The following is a 20,131-nucleotide window of genomic DNA, read 5'->3' on the forward strand; positions in this document are numbered from 1 at the left end:
AGTTGTTTTAGTTAAGAAATTATGGAAGCGACTTCAATGAGTTACAAATAGATGAACCGATAAAAGTATTTTCAAAATGCAAAAAACACGAGTTTTTTATCTTCTAACTCAAACAAAGGAGGTCAGTAAATTATCCATCTCGCGTATTCAATCTCATTTTTTTTAAGTAGCTTCCATAATAAGCTAACTCTTTAGCTTTAGATATGCTTCAGAAGATCTAATCTCTCGTTACAACTGTAATTTCATAGGAAATAAATACATTTAAAATAGAATTTAAGTTGATATTATTCTGTTAAGGATAGGATGATGATATGTTAATAAAAATCAAATTATATATCAATGACATTTATTCCATTGTATGTACAAAATCTTACAAACCTAATCGTTTTCATACAAAAGTGTCCAAATTTAAAGTGTTTCGAATATTTGGAATGTTATTTAAGACACTATTCAATGCTTTTATACAAACTCTAGGACGATGAAAATGATTAAGTGACTGAAGCGTTGTGTAATGTCTTCGTAAGGCGCAAACGTAACCGAGAGTATGCTGTTCGTGTGAAACGTTGTTGCAGATCCTCAGTTGAGTCGATTCGTCAGTCGTTCAAATAATTTACCAACAATTTACATAGCTCTGTATGATACAATATAGTTGTATAAATGTCAAAATTGAGGTTATTGGTCAAACGTTAAAATGTTTTAGGGACTTATGCTAGAAATTAAATATGTCGCCTCTAAATTTATCGATCTTAATGTATAAAAACTCTTTGGTATATGGTCCTAAAGCTAGACTTTTTTTTACATATGTTTCAGTTGTTGGCCCCTTTGCGTCGAAATGAGCAAATTTAACTGTATCAGAGGCGTGGGTTGATTCAAATTTATTTTCATAAGCTTTAATGCAAAGGAGCCATGTGTTTGCAAGCGGGGTAAATTACTAAAAAATTAAATTTGTATTGTTTATGTTGTTGGAATTAAAATGATTAATAAAAACGTCAGTCTTGATACATTTGTTTATATCTCTCATATGTCATATATGATTAAAAAGAAATATTTTTTGATAAAATATAATATGATTTTTCCGATTAAAATAAGTAATTAAATCAAAATTTTTTTTCCTAAATAATATACATAAAAAGTTATTAATAAAATTATAGAAATATAACATTGACAGTATTTTACCCCACCAAGGTTTTCAGGACGTGTTTGAGTTTGTGTGGGCTAGATCAGGGTGCATTTGGAACACTTGTAGGCATGTCAAGAATGCCATTATAGGAGAACCAAGATTAAAATTCTTATGAAATTGGACTCTCATGAAGTACACAAGTGGTCACCATAAAGGACTAAACAGGATAATAACATGAATAAAATGAAATGTGGTGTGTCATTGTTTGCAAAAATAATGTTAAAAAATGTGATTATAGGTTCGAAGGAATGTTCAACCGTAATGGTTCCTGAGAATTATATGAAACCACATTTAACATGAGACTGAGATCGTCTTTATGGACTTAAGTGATAAAAAAATATCACATTTCACTTTAGAATATGAAAATATCTCGTACAATCTCATTCGTTCTTATATCTTATTGCTTACGTTTTAGGGTACAGTTTTGTACAATACGCAAAACAAATAACCTACGCGTGCTTATAAGCTACAGTTGCTAATAAATAAGAAAAAAAATAGAAAGTGTAATTTTGATGAGCCTATAATTACTTAAGAATACTTGTCAGCAGGTTACAAGGTTTAGGTGTGCTCACCAATCAGGCAATGAATAGCCATTATCATTCTCTAACGTACAAACGAAAAAGAAGCTGTGATAATAAAAAATGACAAGCTCACACATTCCTGTATTGTTTAAGTCGAATTGAGTATAAAAATACCAAACGAAAGGGATTACAACGGTGTGTGCTTCATATAGTTACTTCAGTGTATTTTAATCAAATAAGGAGCACATGTTTTGATTACCACACACCGGTAATAATTCCTTTAATTCGCTAAAAGGACCCTACACGAAACGTCTTACACAGTTCAATACAAGCGACATTGCTCCCTGTTGGTTCTGAGGAAGCTGGAACGATTCATGAAGCACTTTGTTAGGCAAGGTTTGAGCTTGGGGCACCTTGCCTTGCTTTCGGGGAACTGAACTAATTCACTATATCACAGCACTAGTCCTGTACTTCTCTGTACGGCGTCTCACTGGTCACTGTGAAGGACTCGAAGTAATGGTTGAGGAACTCGAAGGTCGGTCTCTTCTCCGGTATGGCATCCCAGCATTGCAGCATCAGTGCGTAGATTGCGTCGGGTAGATAATGCCCGACTGGTTTCGGCATTCTGTATCCTCGTTCGACTTGCTCTATGACTTCTTTGCCGTGTAGACCTGGGTACGGTATCTGGCCGTACGTGAACAGTTCCATTAAAAGAATTCCGTACGACCAAACGTCGCTCTTAATCGAGAACCTTCCATATATGATGGCTTCGGGAGCAGTCCACTTGACCGGAAAGCGCGACCCTTGCTTGGGACAATATTCGTTGTCCTCAATGACTCTAGCTAGACCGAAGTCACATATCTTGGCGACGTTGTTTTCGCCTATTAAAACGTTTCGCGCGGCCAAATCCCTGTGTATTAAAAGTTTAGATTCGAGGTAAGCCATCCCGGAGGCTACCTGGGCGGCGATGTACACTAAGTCTTCGAATTGTAGGGACTTTCCCTCTCCGTTCCTGAGGAACTCTAAAAGTGAGCCCTTGCTCATGTACTCCTGTACGATGTAGACAGGTTCCTGTTGGGAGCACACAGCGTACAAAGCAACAAGCCGCTTGTGCCTAAATTTCTTCATGATGGCGGCTTCTTGGAGGAACGCTTGAGTCGACATAGTGCCTTCTCTAAGAGTCTTAACGGCGACCTGAAAATGACAGAGAATTTGTTAATGAACATTAATTTTTAAGAGGTTATAGAAACCTTAACTCGTTTTAGTTAAATAATTTACATTTTTTATATCCATGCCGGATTCGGCCTGTATCTTTCGACGACCTTTACAACTATATTCGAATGTTGATGCACGCTGTTAGCCGTTTTAGCTTTTACAGCTTCATCGGACTCTGGGCTCGCGGATTCGAAATCCGCGAGCTAATAAAGTAAAAAAAAATCTTTATAACGTCGTCTGTCTTATTTTTTAAACGCTGCGCTTGCCTGCCCGTGATCTCCACTTCAGAACGATCAGACCTCAGGCGGCCATTTGCTCTGTGCGCTGTTACCTGCGTATTGTTAGTTCAACTTGCCAATCCGTTAGGCTATGGTCACTTTCGCCTATCTACGGATTTCTTCATTCCAAATTAAGCATAATCCATGGCCTATTGAGCATATGTACCTTGAATGAAGTCGAGCCTCAGTAAAACATCTTGGTTAATAGTCAATAGACCTTCGTAATAAGACCGAGACGAGATGCGTAGATACCTGAACACTGCCCCACCGAGTTAGAGACGATGATTGAAGTTATTTAACTATTGTAATTAAATTAACAAAGAATTGTGATAATCAAACTGTAAAGATCATTACAATAACGATTACAAGAGTTTTTGTAAATATGGTAGTGATATTCATTATGAGTTAAGAAGAATCATAACAAATACACTCACCTCAATATTGTTGGACCATTTGCCATAGTACACCTCTCCAAAGTTGCCCTGGCCGAGTTTCTTGATCAACTGTATCTGGCTCCTAGGTATCTCCCATTTGTCGCGTAGCTCGGGTCCCAGATCCCACATCTGGGGCTCGGGTTTGGGGCACGGACGCGCAAGTACATGGCAAAGGCCTAAAGCGTTCTCTGCAACAAGTTAGTACACTTTATTTACATAATGCTATTTGCAAGTTTGTTAAACATTATTATACACAAAGAATCAGAAGTGTTTCAAACTGAGTGATTACTGATTTAAAAACGTGAAATCTATCTAGAAATACGTTTTTTGACCCAATTATAATTCAAGCTCTAATAATTTCTGAATATAGTGAGATCCGTATATATCTGAAGATCCGCAGAACATGCGATGCAGTAACTAACAGCTCTAGGTCAACCAGAGAGATATGGTTATAACTATGTTAAAAGGTGTGCTGGAAGATCGAATCAGGAAAAAGAGATCCGCGTAAGAATCAAGGCCCACGACGTTGCTCGAAGATTTGCTCGTCTGAGTCAGAAGTGGGTGACGCATCGATGGTCGTTAGGTTCGAAAAGTTTGTTGTTATTTGTTGTCGTGTTTGTTTGTTGTTTATTGTCGTTTGTGGTCTCTCACGAGGTGGACTGATGAATTAGTTAAGGTCGCAGGAAGTCGTTGGTTGCGGGGAGCACAAGAACGGTCACTGTTGTGATCCTTGCGGCTAATGCCTTGCAGTGGTCGTCTATCGACTGAAAAGAAGAACTAAAAACAAAAGTATGTTAACGTTTATGCCAAAAATTGAACTACGTATCAACTTATTGCTAATCTGTTGCTTTTTTGAAATATTCCATTTGACAATCTATGTATCGTTGTACTCTGTAAACTATTGTGAGAAGCAATAAGCCTACTCCTTTTTGAAACTCTTTTTCACTTTCGAATTTATCCACTACTTCTTTTAGTATTTTGAATATTCCTCGAAGTTTTGTGATTTGCCAACCAACGCTTTTGGTTAAAACTTATACGACTAACAGAAGCAAATTAATTACGTAATAAAGTACATATTTATAAATATTAAATAAATAAAAATCTAAATTATTTCAAACAGATAAGAATATAACAAAATATAGTAGCAAAGTTCTGGTTTTTAATATTTCATCTCAGTGAAATTTTACAACTGATGCAAATCTTTGTAAATGTAAAAGATAATATTAAACAATATACATACTTGTGTAAGACATGACCAAAGCGGGCAAGCTGGGGAATGTCTGATTGGTTGCGATGTAAAACCCTCCATTGTCAAGCGGTTTTATCTTGTAGTGCTTGACGTGGTAGCCTCTGCCCTCCTCCCAGTCTTTGACGCTGAGACTGAACCCGTGAGGATTGTGCTCCGCGGGCCTGACGAGGAAAGTACCTCTGGGATTGCTCTCCGCTAGCAGCAATTTGTCTGCCTCTTTGCGTGATACGTGGGGAAAGAACCAACTGAAATAAAACAATTATTGTAAGTTGTTTTTGGATTAGATGACATTATAAAGGAAGTCAGAAAGATTTGGACACAGGCCGCTTCCAACCGATCCAACAGGAAATCAAAACGGAGGGCTTACACGATTATTTTTTGATTGATAAATTCTGTTTTGTAGGAAATTGTAATTCATCTATATATACATGAATCCTTTTCCTTTTGACACGCCAAACTTGAAAACGATTTCACGGATTTTATTCATATTTTTCTATATGTTTCTCTAAATGGTTCTTAAATAAAAAAAAATATTTTTACTGCGGTTTGCATTTGCAATGTCCATAAATAAATAGAAAAGGCAGCCGTTTAGGGTTTGTGTCACCGACGGTTTAAAATATTATTTTAACATAAGTAATTCTCTTTTCTTGACAGGCTGTGTCTAATGTAGTGTTAATGGATTAAATAAAAGTTATTATTTATTAAGATTTATTTGTTATTTGATCTCTTCAAGGATCTTAGGAAACCATTTATAAAATACGACACCTGAAATTTTATTTTTCTACAAACTCTTCTTTTTTATTAATTTTTAGGAAATTTAAACAAGATAATAAATATTTGAAATAAAAATCAAGTAAATAATCTCCTTATTGTTCGGATATCTAAGGCATCCTTATTGTAAGGATATCTAAAACAATGTTCTGAGATCTATAATCAGTATTGAAGTATCTCAACGGTGAAGATATTTTCTTAGATCCCCGCTTCTCTCCCTCTCCTCAGGTCACCTCTTGCTACACTAAGTGACGCAATCTTCAGAATGAAGCACATATGAACGGCTCCTAGTTATGACAACGAAGTTTGAAGAGAGATATGTTAATTGTTTACTCACTCTTCGCACTCAACGGAGCTCTCTTCAGCGACGAAGTTGGCTGGCACGAGACCCTCCCGCCTCGTGGTGAGATGCAGCACCCTCCACCAGTCCGGTTCCACGTCGCTCAGCACCTCCATGCGGTCGCCCTTGCGGAACGAGATGTCCGACTCCGCACGCGCCGTGTACGCACATAGCGCTTTCACCACACGTCTACCTCCGTTTGATATACCTGCAACGATAGCAATTTAAAATTACTCAAGACATGAACATTTACAAACTTTTACTATAAGTTCATTACGTATGTAGTGATATAGTCATCGATGTCACTCAGCTTAGTCACGTTTTTAACCAACCAGAGATGATAATGTATCTGTATTCATATTGAACTGAAATAACTAGGACGTAACTGGTCATTATGAACACGGCTTTCTTACTAACTATGATATGACTGCTTAAAATACATGGCTATGTTGAGTAACAAAGATGTTCATAGATGTTAACATATCTATTGATGTAAATCGTGAGTTTATATATCAGGGTCCAGCGCAGAGGGTGAACACCGAGTGGGTAGGAATCTCTCATAATCCTGTCCTCTCTCCAGTAAGATATGTCTTTTATAAATTTTGAAGAAACTTTTTTGGGAGGGAAGAGGGCTACTCAAGCCGCGTCTACCGGCTCGTGGTTGCCACTCGAGAACCTTCCGGTCCCAATGGCTGACGGTTGCGTGCGATGTGCTACTTAAGACGTGCAATTTCTCGACCTATGTCAGTGACCTTGGTTTTTCTACCGATCTCCTTATTTATGAGTCAATAAGGGAGCATAGCCCTCTCTATTGCACTCTGGGTGTCCTCGACTCCATCGACCATGTCTCAAATCAAATGGCATTATTAGCAACATCACTGGCCAAAGACCTTCGTTTTCATAGATCTCGGTATTTTGAAGGGGATGTTCCGGAGTTTCCCAAACACTGCACATCATTCATCCCCCAGTTTACTGTATTATGAGGTAATTATGATAAGATGGTTTCAGTTGTGAGTGTAAGTGTACTTACAAGTGCCGGGGTTGCGAGTGCGAACGATGTCGGCAGGTCGTCGCGACACTACCCGATTGTTCGGTTCGCCAGTGTACCGGTTCTCCAGCGACGGGCACGTCGTGAAACCCGCCTCATTTTTCTTGTATGCCGGGTACACTGAAACATACAATTATATGCTTTAATTATAACTATCATAAGCGTGTATTTGAAGTTTATTATCAAAGCGCGTTTCAAAAGACACTGTCTGAGGGTGTCTATTCAAAAAGGTGAATGTATTTTTCATTTGCAGTCAATTAATATATAGAACACATATATCCAAAAATCAATACTATAAGAAATTATAAATACCGTAGCCATAACATGGTAAAACTGCACGGCATTGCGCCATATAATATCGTAAGATAAAAGAATATATAGTAACATAATAAATTAGTAGTATTAAATAAATATATAGTAATAAATTAGTAGTATTAGTAATATTAAAATTCTTGTCGAATTTAAATAGTAAAAATAAATTAATGTACCATTTTTCAGTAAACACTTGGATACCGGTGTTAAAGTTTTATGCTGACAAATGAGCTTTATATTTACTCCTTTAAAGCTTTCATACCTATAACCAACCACCTGGCATTTTAGGGATTTACTTATATACTGACTCATCACGATATATCTAGAACCATAAAGCTTAGAGATTTGAAATTTATTAAAAATACTCCTTTCGTCGAGTGGAAGCCGGCTAAGAACGGATTTTACGAAATTCTACCCAAGGGCGTTTTGGGGGCGTCCGTTAATTTTTTTTCTATTATTTTCAAACTATAGCTTTTATAGGTCAAAAACTTGGCCAGATTTATTTTTTGGACATGTAAAAGCGACAAAGAATAGATGTCGACAAAGAAGAGGCAGTACGGGGGCGTTAAAAATAAAAAAAATAGGACGGGACTGTTATTAGGTCATCATTATTTTAGCACATTTCGAATGGGACTGGTTTGAAACGGGCTACATCCAGCGACCTTACTAAGATTTTCTGCTCATCTTTTGGGCTAGTAGGTAGCATATGCATGCATAAAACTTTAAATATTACTTTCATTAAAAAAATTGTTTCGTTATAGCCGTTAAGACGATTAGCCTGTTCCGTCAGGTATGAATAATTAAAAATTATTTCCATAAAATTTAATTACATGTGGGCGTAAAAGTATTAAGAAAGTTAGCGAGTTTTTGTGCGCATAGGTAACAAAAAGCTCGTCGCGTGCTAGCGAAATCAAATCGCAATGATTACACTTGACCGGGGCTAAATGGGTCTTTGCCCTCATTTGAACTTCATTATCGCTACGCGCGCTAACGACTCGCTCTATGTGTTACATGTAAATATAGAAAATTACTCGTGTAACAGCACTCTAAATATGAAAGCGAGTTTTGAAACAATTAGCAACAAATGAATCGTATTTTGAAAATTTTCCTATAGGCAGTCGTGTTATATGATTGTACATAAAGCGGATTGACGTTGATTTATGGGACAACATGTGCAAGCTTATATATTTTAATATATAAGCTTGCTTGTTTATAAGTAATTTGCTTATGTGATACGCCATTATCGAACTACAACCTTTATTAGTATACATAATTTGCAAAGAACATTTAATTATTTTTGTAATTAAGTGGAATATAGACGACCCAGTGCGAAGGTCGACTAGTTCATGACTCGGTCGTCGTAATTATATTACACGTTTTTTGTCAATTAATTTTATACGTGTTTTAAAAATTAGCATATTTTTTAAAAGGTGAACAAAATTTTCTCATATGGAGGCCCCTGGCTAGATGTACGTGACGATTTATGATGGAGGCCTGTGATGATGATTGAGAATCTTTAAGATTTTATAAAAAGGAAGCAAATAGTCGGTTGGTATAATGTAGCGTATATATGCATAGTATATAATTTTAAACAAGATCAACAGAATAACAAATTAGTAAGACTTTTATGGTTTACGTTATTACAATGAACTTTAATGTAATTTCTCTAAATTATCTGGTAATAAAATGAAGTCATTTATTAAACAAAACCTTGTTATAAAGTGTTAAGTGAAAATAAAGCTTGGGAATGAATTGCTCTACTATTGCGTTAAGGATGTTATAAAAGTGACCACATAACAAACAGTCTGAATTTGTCGTCGGATCATCTCTAATTAGAGTTCGTCTAGAACTCTCATCGTTGAAATTGAGAGATGCCATTACAAGGGACCTCAATCTGTTTCTAGTTTCTACCGAATTACCTCTTTCGGCATTTTTCCCATGATGTTCGCTCATTTTAAACCATCGTATGCGGACTATCCACAGAATATGAATAAAAATTTAGTAAAAGATTAATTTTATGAATAAAATATATTCGACCTTTAGGTTTTTCGTCGTCGTATTTTCAGCCCATAGCCACTGCAACGTATAGGTCTCTCTCAAAGATATTTATGAGGAAAATAAACCATAATTGCCACGCTTGGCAGGAGGGTTGGCGATTGCAGTGTGGTATTATGGTACGCAGAGGACACCGCTGCCCGTCCATACGGAAACTTGTTTATGAGCAGTGGCAGTCCTAACTTTAAATTCAGGGAATCGAACCCGCGACCTACAATCGCAACTCTACCGCTCGTTTATCGCTGCCTTTAGGTTCTGTAGATAAAAAAAATACATTAATTATATTAAAAAAAATTAATTAGATGTTTTTTTTTTTCAATAAGATCAAAGGAAACTTTCAATAGAAATAAAAGTCAAACTACGTTTAAAGAAAAAAGTATTTATTTATCTAAAATTTACATCTGCCTTTCTAACATTCACTATCGGAGTGTAAGCAATGCAAGTAACCCGGACAAAATGGCGTGAATTCAATTTATGCTCTATCTTTGTTACGCGATGAAAAACGTTGCTCGTGAAGCAAGCGAATGCAAATTACTTAAACGGACCTTTAAAAAATCTTTCTAAAGGATCTCTCGTCCATTGTTCTGTCGACGGAATTGGGTTACGACTGTACGAATTATCCTGAATTAGAAAAATGTTGAACTATTGTTTTAGTTACCCAGTATGATATTTTGTAAGAATAGTAAGAATTTTTTATTATTATTATGACGTCATCTTTTTTAGCTGAATAAAACTGTTGTTTATTCGATCAAACTTATTTATAATATTTTCTCATTCACTTTTTGATTCGTTCAGAGTAACAGAATTTTGTGGTAGTGAAACGACCCCAAAAGAGCAGTGGTAGCCCGGCAGTAGAGAACTGAGACTTGCGATCGTAGATCGCAGATTTGATGTTTGGGATATAGTCTAATATAATTCACACTTTGTGCATTAATTATATGGAATTGCCAATGCTGACAAACAAGTTTCTAGAGGATTGGCTGCGGCGACCTAGGCATACTATAATACCAGCTGCATTCGTAAACCGCCTGCCGAATATGGAGATCATGGTATATCCCCCCATAGATATCTTTGGGGGAGGTCTACGTATTGCAGTGAACGTCTATGGGCTGATATGACGACGACGACGATATCCACATAAAACGCTAGTAATTATTGTCATCCTCATTATTTCATCCGTAAAATACCCACAGCTGGACTAGGCTAGACTATAGATTTCCAATAAACCGGAAGGAAGCGGTCTGTGTCCTGCTTCTTCAAATGATCAGGTAACCGCTTTTTGTCAAGTTTGTGGGCGGACGTCCTCTACGCTCTGTTTGCTGGTTCGTTATTATTTAATAACAATTAAATTAGTTTATAATTAAAGATAAACGTATTGAAGAAGGCTTCGACAGGCTTACATATTGCACAATATGATGTTAGCACTGTGATACAAATGAATATAGCAAAGAGGATTATGTCCCTACGCCGTCACCTGAAGCAATTCACAAAGGTTCGCAAGACAAAGAACATGTCGGTTTAATGCAATTCCTAAACACTAGAAAGTAGTGGCAAATAATATTTTAAAACGGTTAATGTCAGAATGGGTAAGTTCTACTATATTAGTTTTTAGTAAATAATAATCATAACAACAATGCATATTAAAAAAAACGTAATTAAAATTAAATTTAACACGAAAACTAAACCATGAAAGTATGTTTTGAAGATAATTATATATTTCCTTGACAATTGATTATTTATTCATTAACTTCTCTGTAAGTGGTAACTTCTTAAAGTTGATTTAAAATTTTAAAATTATATCTTTTATTAGTACAAATAATTACATTTATGTGTATAATATATATACATACATATATATATATATATATATATATATATATATATATATATACATATGTATATATGTTTATGTATTTATGTGTATAAATAGTATTTGTCTTTACAAATGATAGCACAGCGGTAGGGGGCTGAGATTTGCAATTGTAGAAATCACAGGATACAATCTTATATAATTCATACTTTGTGCATTAATTATATGGAATTGCCAATGCTGATAAACAAGTTTCCAGAGGATTGGCTGCGGCAACCTATACGTACTAAAATGACAGCTGCATTCGTAAACCGTCTGCCGAATGTGGAGATCATGGTATATAAACAATATGGCGTAAAAATACTGTGCGGTGTTTTAAGACGCGTTGTAAAAGTAATTGGCCTATAGAATTTGATATTATACGATTGCGGTACCCTGAATGACAGAATTAACTTCTAAGTCCTCTCCTTTGAAAAGTCTATACAGGATAATTGGTTACATATGTAAAAACTTCTAAAAGCTGAATTTGTTGTCAACTGATGAAGGGGAAGTAAAATCATTATCGATGTTCAGATTATTACATTATTAAATTAATTATTGTTTATTATCTGTCGCTGCAGACTATATATATATACTATATGTATACTGCCAAAAGTTATTGGCTTGACGTATTCGAATAGTTTCAGAGAGATAATTTTATACAGGCTGATTGGAAATAGGTGTAGAAGCTTTATAGCTTTTTACTGAAAAATGAACACATTACCTTCGTTAAAGGTTTTACATCTATATACCATCATCCTGTATGTGTAAGAATATACCAAACAGTTACTGTAAATCACTAAGTAGATGTGTAGAAAAGTTAAATTGCTCCGGAACGCTACACTGGCCTATCAGTCAAACTGTTCGATAGTTCTCCGCGCGTCCAAGTTTTCTAGAAAAACAAACTAAACAAGCGCCTGGGGACTAAGTTTTCTTGAAGCTTTCCGCCCACTTTACCGCGACGTCGGTTTAGACGTTATATAAACGAACCGCCTGGATAGCTTTCAAATCATATATAGGCTTGACCACGATGTAAAGTCATTTATTTGTTGAAATTTATCGCAGGTCTTATTCCCGAGATACAATCTTATATAATTTATTATATGTATCAATACTTTGTGCATTAACTTTTAATGTCGAGAAAAATGTTATAAAAACTATTTTTATAGCTTCTCGTTTTTTTGGCGATTTTTAATGCCTTTTTTAAGCTGTCTTTATCATCGCACAAAACACGTTTCTGTATTACTAGTTCACGAGATAATCAACTGTCTCAAACTAAGAGGTACACGATATACAATAGTAAGCTTTCTTAAGTCAACGAGCGAAGATAAAAAACGTGAAGCTCAATAAAGTTTCTTAGAGCTGCCGTGTCTCGCTATAAACTAGAAGTAAGCACAGCCTAGAATGACGAGCTTGATTAGGCAAACACAAGATGATGTGAAATGTTCTTATGGGCGGGTAAGTTTATGTTGAGTTAATGAGAATGAAGTTCGAAGGAATCGTAATGAAAAGGCTTTAGTAGCATACACAGTAGACTAAGTCCATGCTGCTGATAATTCACGTGGAGAAACTTCGTTCTGAATTTTATTCAATTTAAAAGACGTGTATATAAGGCAAGACGGCATTATTAATTTTAATTAAAATGAAAAGTTTAATTCACCATCCAATATTTACACCATATATCACCATATATCCATGATGAAACCGCGTTTAGTCTCTTTCTAAGTTTATAATATACTTGTATAAGGACACACTGCTTTTACTTAGAGGTAGGCATCCAAAATGTGTATTACTTATTTATAAAAAAACAGTAATTGTGTTGTGTTGGTGTCTGTGCGTATTTGTGTATGACATTTATTTAAATTGCATCTCTCAAAAGCTATTCAATATGCAGAGTAATTGGTTATAGATGGAAAGCTAGGAGTTGTTGGCGACTGACTGAACCACTTAAAACCTCTTTATATTTTCATTTACTTTTTTATACTTTTTAAATAGACAGTTTGTATCTGTCAGTCTGTTGTTTTTCCGTACCTATCTTTTTAAAAGAATGACAGTGGTGATTCAATTATAATTTTATTATTAATAATTTATTAATTTAATTGTAATTAACAAAAGACTGACAGAAACTGTCTAAATAAAAAGTATAAAAAACAAATAGAAATATATTGAGGTTTTATAAGACCTAGTCAGTCGCTAACTGGAGTGAATTTATAGCTCATTAGTCAGCAAAAAGCTCTAAGAAAAGCTTTTACCTATTTCCAATCACCTGTATAAATTGACCACTGTGAAATATATTACATAAATTTATATTGTTGTATTGAAATGTGAGGCACGCCAATAAAATACAAACTGTAGTAATGCCAATTTTTATGTTTTTTCTTATTATATTATCATTACGTATTTATTATTTTTAGAGAACTGATTTTTTAATAGTATGTACTATACTTTAACTGATAGGAAACGAGATATGCATTCAGCTCTTTCAAGCTTTTATATCTATAACCAAACACCTGGTATAAGTCTTGACCTGTATATGCAAGGTAATCAATGATGCTTTACACTCAATGCGTCATGGATTGTAATTTTAAAAATTATTCTAAATTTAAACTAGTGAAACAAATTTAAAATTCCACGTGGATTTCATCTTGTTTATTTATATAAATGTGAGTCATGTCACTAAACACGATGTCAGCTCGATAAGGGTTTTAACAGGAAATTTATATTATTCTATGATATTACGATTTAATTGGTTTAAGATTATGCTTATAAGCTCTGATAACACGTTCTTAGAAAGAATAAATGTAATTATTTAATTTGTTACCTCTCTGGAACGATTATTGTTTTAGGTAATATCTAAAGGAGAGATATCGAAGCGTTCTTGTCTTGAGGATGTTTGTATGAATACAATTACGCTTGGCCATCCTACAAACATGTATTGATACATAGCTTAATTAAATTTAATATGAATTGATTATGATTATGAATGTCTTACTTAAATTACAACGTAATGCTCGTAAAGACTTACAATAATAGATCCAAATTATTATCTTTAATAATTTTATTGCGGATTGCAGTTATTGTTAACATTTGATTTAAATATAAAAATATATTAATACGCCATCGATGTTAAAAATATTTCGGGTAATAAAGAATACTAAATGACATAATCAAAAATTGAAATACAGTAGTGTCTTAGGATTGAATTTAATTAAATAGAACACTAGGATGAGAACATAAGTTAATGACGTAAAATGATTTTTTTGGACCGGACCTGCTGTCCAATTGGCATTTGTAGATTACTCGGGTTTGAAGTGGCATGACACAGAGGGCGCCTAGCTTAATATCTCTTTTAAAGTAGTGAAGCTCGACGGTACCCGGTGGATGTGTCATGGAGTCTGATATTAATGGTAAGAAATAATAATATTAATAGGCACAAACTATATTGTATACGTGGCCATTAAAACAATATAATTTGGCGGTACGCAGTGCCGATTTAAACTGGCAGTCGAATGCAGGCTTTCTTAACAACAGCTGAACAATGGTTCCGACATTTTTAGCATAAATAATAGGAAAAATTAAATATTTTTAAGTTTACTAGACAAATCTGCAGTATAAGTATCAAGAAGTCACACGTATTCACACGTTATTTTGAGAAACTTTTTTTGAGGTATGTAGTCAGGTATGTAAAAGAAAAGAAAACTTACCGAGAGGTCTATCGGGATCATGGCGGCGGCTGCAGCACTTGTTACCCATGGCGCGGCCCGCCCGTCTCGCCGCGCCAAGCCGCTTCTAAACAAAATACATAAATCACTAATTAATTACTAGCTAATTTAACTGAGACGTGGTCTCTAACTAAAGGCTTTGTCTACAAGATCGAATCAGGAATTGACGAATGCCTTACACCAGGCAAAAGTCTTCGACCAACGTGTATTACAGGTATGACTTCGCCACTGAAAGAGTCTCTTTTTTGGGCTTTATTGGTAATTAAACGGTTTTTTTTTAGTTCGACCCGTACGGAATTTATTTGGATCAAAATTAGAAATTGAAATTTAAGCACCTTCCCGTTGTCAGATTGATCTGAAATTTGGTACATACATTTAGTTTAGATGACAATACAATAAAATAAAATCAATAACATTATAAATCTAAGATAGCCGCCGATACAAAATGGCGGATTACGTATTTTTCCTTAACCCCCTCAATATGGGTATCAAATGAAAGGGCTACACTAGTAAAACACGATGATTATGTCAAAATTTAAAATTCAAGATGGACGCCGTTCCAATATGGCGGACTAGGTATATATTTTTCCATAACCACCACAATATGGGTATAAAAAAAACCGTTTACCTTAAAAAAAAAAAACTTTTTTAAATGTATTTATTTGACAGTTGCTTTAGAAACCAAGTAGGCTATGTTTGGTAGCCCCGCATTTTTGGCGAACTGAAGTTATTTAGCGCGCAGAATAGACAGCCGCTATGGTTCTGGAGTGGATACCTCGTACCGGCAAGTACAGCGTTTTTCACAAGGTGGACAGAATACCTTGCTAAGAGAATGGATGCAACCAATCGATGCTATTGGAAGTTTATGAAGGAGGCTTTTAAATAATTGACGTCCTACATTTGAAACCATCATTATAACTACTTTAATATGTATCGAAACGTCACTATCAAGTCTCTTCGATTTTTTACTGTTCCTTAATTATGACTTAAAATTTGATAATTGTTATAATAACATTATATTCTCGTAACTAATTTTCAAGAACAATTGTTTTCTTACATGGTCTACAATGAATACGTATCTTTGTAATATGAATAAATAATGACTGACGTTGTAAATTTTTTATACTTACATAAATATATACTTCAAACACACAGAAACAACGTTAATTTAACATGAACAGGCTAAACGAACTGTTTTTGATAAAACCAAAAAAATTAAAGAAATCTAAACGGTATTTCTATACGAAAATGTTGTTATGTTAGAAACGATCCTAAACATGTCTTAACATGTTCTTACGTTGAACACTTTGTAGGAGCAAACTTCTTTATTATTGAACCATGTTGTTTATACCGACCAAAACCAACAGATCAGAGTTTTTTTGATTTATTATAATTGCTGATTATATATAGTAAAAATATAATTATAGTCTATGGTAATAATAACGACATTTAATTAAAGTAGTATTAATAAAATTTAACACAATTTTGTATAATTTAGCCAGTGTTATATACTTAGACATTATCACGTCGTCAGGATATGATTGCGGAGTAATTGTCTGACGGACTATCTATCGATATTATGTCCGGACACAATGCACAGCCAACTATGACCTAAAACCTACAACGCGGTATAGCTGTTCCGGTTGGAGTATAATAAATAATACTTGTTTTAGTTTCAATATTTGATATTTAAAAATTGATGTTTTAAGTTTTTGTTTATGGAATATGTATTAATACTTTTTAAAATTAAACAAGCTAAACCAAGCGTGAAGTAACCAAATATAATATTTCATTCATATTCAAAAATGTGTTTAATCCCAGTATCGATAATCCTAATTACATTAATCGAGTCGTTATCGATCCTGTCGCGTCATATCGGCACGCTATCGCAGAGTTCCCACGACAGACTGCTGATAAAGCTTGATATATCGCCACGTGATCCGCATTTCGTGCTACGGCTTAGGACAACAATATGTTGTAAATGAATTGTTTGCGCGACATGCAGATGAGTGTCTGATAATATACTTCCTGTTGATATCTGTTTCTATCTCACTACACTTTTGTTAATTATTCTACCGTTAATAATAATAATGTTTGTAAAAAACAACGAAAATAAAACTTTAATATTTCAATTATCACCTCGATATTAGTTTTTTACATCATAAAGTATTTTACGCTCCATCATCATCATCGTTTCAGCTGATAGACGCCCACTATAAGTATTAGTAGTTCTTCCCCCTACAACGCGATGGCCCCGGCACCGCATTCAGCATGCCGAAAAATGACGTACCGAGTTTTTGTTTTCCATAATACAAAAAATTTAGTCACCTGCAAGTCACTTACTTTGTTAAGTAGCTAAGAATTCTTATCTACTAAAAACAAAAGAATTGCGCTTTAAGAATTTTTTTACGAATACATGTGTAAATACATGTCGAAAATGTTAAAAATTTAATTTACAAAATCAAAGTCACATATTTTATTTAGATATTGCTGCAAATGATATTTCATTACTTTAGGAAATGTTTTTGATGTAAGATTATTTACATTTCTTTTAATTCCCTTATGTTCAAAATTTATTTTGAAATTAAATGTGAACATTATTCTCTATCGAAATCCAATATGTAACAATATAAATATTAAATGCTTTATAATTAAGATTATGTTTAATTTTTACTACTGCAACTTTCTAAAACAAATTTTTCAGCAATTTTATAACCTTTTTATTCTCTTTAGGTCGTTGTAATTGTGTGTACATGTTATTGTATGTTATAATTGAAGGACATGGCGCAGTGTGAAATATGCTGCCTTATTATACTCATTGTATGTATTGTATCATTCGTAGTAGAGCCTTTCGTTAAAAAAATAGGTACATAGACATACAGACAACATAAGAATATTCTATATGTGTGTACATTAGAGAATTAAACTTACTTTTTAATTAACTTATAGTTCATCATTTTTTCAGCTGTAAGTTGCTAACAGCTGGACATAAGGCCTCTTCCAAAGATTTCCAAAAGGACCAGTTGGAAACCAGCTACCTTATTAAGGCAGTTGATCTTAGCAAAGTCGTCTGTCCACCTTGTAGATTGAGGTTCTAATCTGCGCTTGCCGGTCCAAAGTCTTCTCTCCAGTTTACCGTGTCATCATCATGATCATATCTGCCATAGATCGTCTACTGCTTAACATAAGCTTTCGCCAGAGATTTCTATTCGACCAGTTAGAATAGGCATGCATTCAGCGTCTTCCAATGACCTTAACAAGGCTGTCTCTATAGTATCCATTCCAGAACCTGAAGTCCAGAGCAGCATTAGTTCTGCGCACCATGTGCACTGCCCACTCACACTCTACTACTCCACTAATCTTCTTTTTTTGGCTTGATCTAGTAGAGAAATTCCGAGTATGACACCCCTGTTTATGTCTATACCTCGTTACATTATATCATGCCTTTATTATTTTCGAAGTGAAGAATATATAGAAAGGATATATATGTACACATTATTAAAATGTATCTAGGCGTTACCCAGCGTTAAGTGAAAAAGTTTAATGTACATTAGGTATTTTTATTTGTGTTTAACAATGTTCGGAGTTACGCGGTACACAAATTTTTATTTCCGGCGACGAAGTTTGCTCAGCGCGCTTTGTTTGCAGTGGAACGAGTGATGCTGTCGGCGTTGGGAAATTAGTCTCGTTGGCACAACCTGTATAACTTTATTTGTTATTGCACTTTTAAATTATTATTTTTCGAAAATGAAACATGATTACTTTGCTTGACCTTTTATGTATAATTAACTTGGAGCTTGTAGCAAACACCAAAAGAAGCCCAGATCTCTTTTTTTGATAACTATAGTGCTACCGACATCGCGGTACCGCGCCTTGGGTATGCGTGAAGAGAAACTGAAGGACGGCTCTACCGTTGCTTTATGTATACTTTAGTTTTAAACTCATATTATTTGTAACATTATTCAGCAGGGGGAGTGGCACATCGCTTGTGCAACTGTCGACCGTTGGGACCGAAAAGTTCTCGAACGGCGACACGTGTCGGTAGATAAGGTTGCGAGAATTTTCTAGATGCGGGCAGCGCGAAATTAATCATCAGGATGATCTGAGGGGGAGACTCATGCTTTGCAATAAGTAACGACTGACATGATACTTGTTACCTTTTCGATCCGAGCTATTGATAAAAAAGGTAGTGATTATACCAGCCTTATTGTCGTAATATAAAAACAAATGAACTCGACACCATGGATTCGTATACGAACATCGTTCACCAGTCATTATTGATGAGACAGTAATTTTGTCCACGAGGCGTCCTATTTGCTTAATCGTGGCTTCGTTAGGCTATTAAAAGTGAACCCATTGCCACTTCGGTTTGCAAATGAATTCCAACAAACTACAGCATAATGTCAGCACAATTTGTATCGGGTTTTCATTTCTATGAAACGAGTAATCACCGTTTCTTATTACTTTATAATAACTTACACTATGCGAAGAATTTCTTTGGGGTTAATGTTAGTGTAGTTAACCTACAAATCTATCAAACGAGCATACTTACATACATTTACATTTCATTTCAAGAAAATATATCTTTTATGAAAAGTTTCTCAGACCAGATGTTATGACAGGCAGCTGGTTCAAACATCAACCCCTATTTGTTAAGATTCATCAGGATCGGTATTTTAACACTAACGCTTTTTAATATTCAGTTACGCAATGTTAGGTTAAAACTTAGAAGATTTTATTAATAATCATATGCTTAAAATAAGAAAAACATTTATAATTTTAAATAGGTTTTGTTAAGCAACTTAAAAAAGTCATGACGTTGATATAATGTACATTTAATTATGTATTTACACATATTATTATTAATTTAAATTTTCACCATAAACTTCAACTGTCACTGATTGTTGATTATTTAAAGAAGAATCTGGCAATAGACTCAATAGGTTACTCTTTTAATGACAATTTTGCATTTTTTTTTGGAATAAATCTTTTATTTTTCATGTGAAAATCATCACAATAATCCCGGGCAAGTATATTTCTTATATAATTTTTATCAATCTTGCTTTGATATAAGCTATTATTTTTCAATGATAATTATAAGTGGAAGTACAAAATTAAAATCGATATGTTAATCGATTTATATGTTTAATTATTCGA

The 20,131-nt window shown here is 34.5% G+C and overlaps 1 protein-coding gene across 4 annotated transcripts in view; it reads right to left on the minus strand.

Annotated features, from left to right (window-relative positions):
* Nucleotides 1–339: 339 nt before the first annotated feature.
* Nucleotides 340–20,131, minus strand: part of Src64B (Tyrosine-protein kinase Src64B) — a 147,289-nt gene continuing 127,497 nt past the window's right edge. For all 4 annotated transcript variants that reach the window (XM_068762699.1, XM_068762696.1, XM_068762700.1 and 1 more), the window contains 6 exons: nt 14,957–15,041; nt 7,019–7,156; nt 5,986–6,196; nt 4,869–5,122; nt 3,629–3,816; nt 340–2,895 (listed from right to left, as the gene is read on the minus strand). In XM_068762699.1, coding sequence (XP_068618800.1) covers nt 2,161–2,895; nt 3,629–3,816; nt 4,869–5,122; nt 5,986–6,196; nt 7,019–7,156; nt 14,957–15,005 — 1,575 coding nt within the window. In that variant the 5' untranslated portion in view covers nt 15,006–15,041 and the 3' untranslated portion in view covers nt 340–2,160. The remainder of the gene's footprint in view (nt 2,896–3,628; nt 3,817–4,868; nt 5,123–5,985; nt 6,197–7,018; nt 7,157–14,956; nt 15,042–20,131) is intronic.

This window comes from Battus philenor, unplaced genomic scaffold (assembly GCF_028537555.1).
Source record: "Battus philenor isolate CCGP_79_NKW_IND1 unplaced genomic scaffold, ilBatPhil1.0.hap1 SCAF_16, whole genome shotgun sequence".
Lineage (NCBI taxonomy): Eukaryota > Metazoa > Arthropoda > Insecta > Lepidoptera > Papilionidae > Battus > Battus philenor.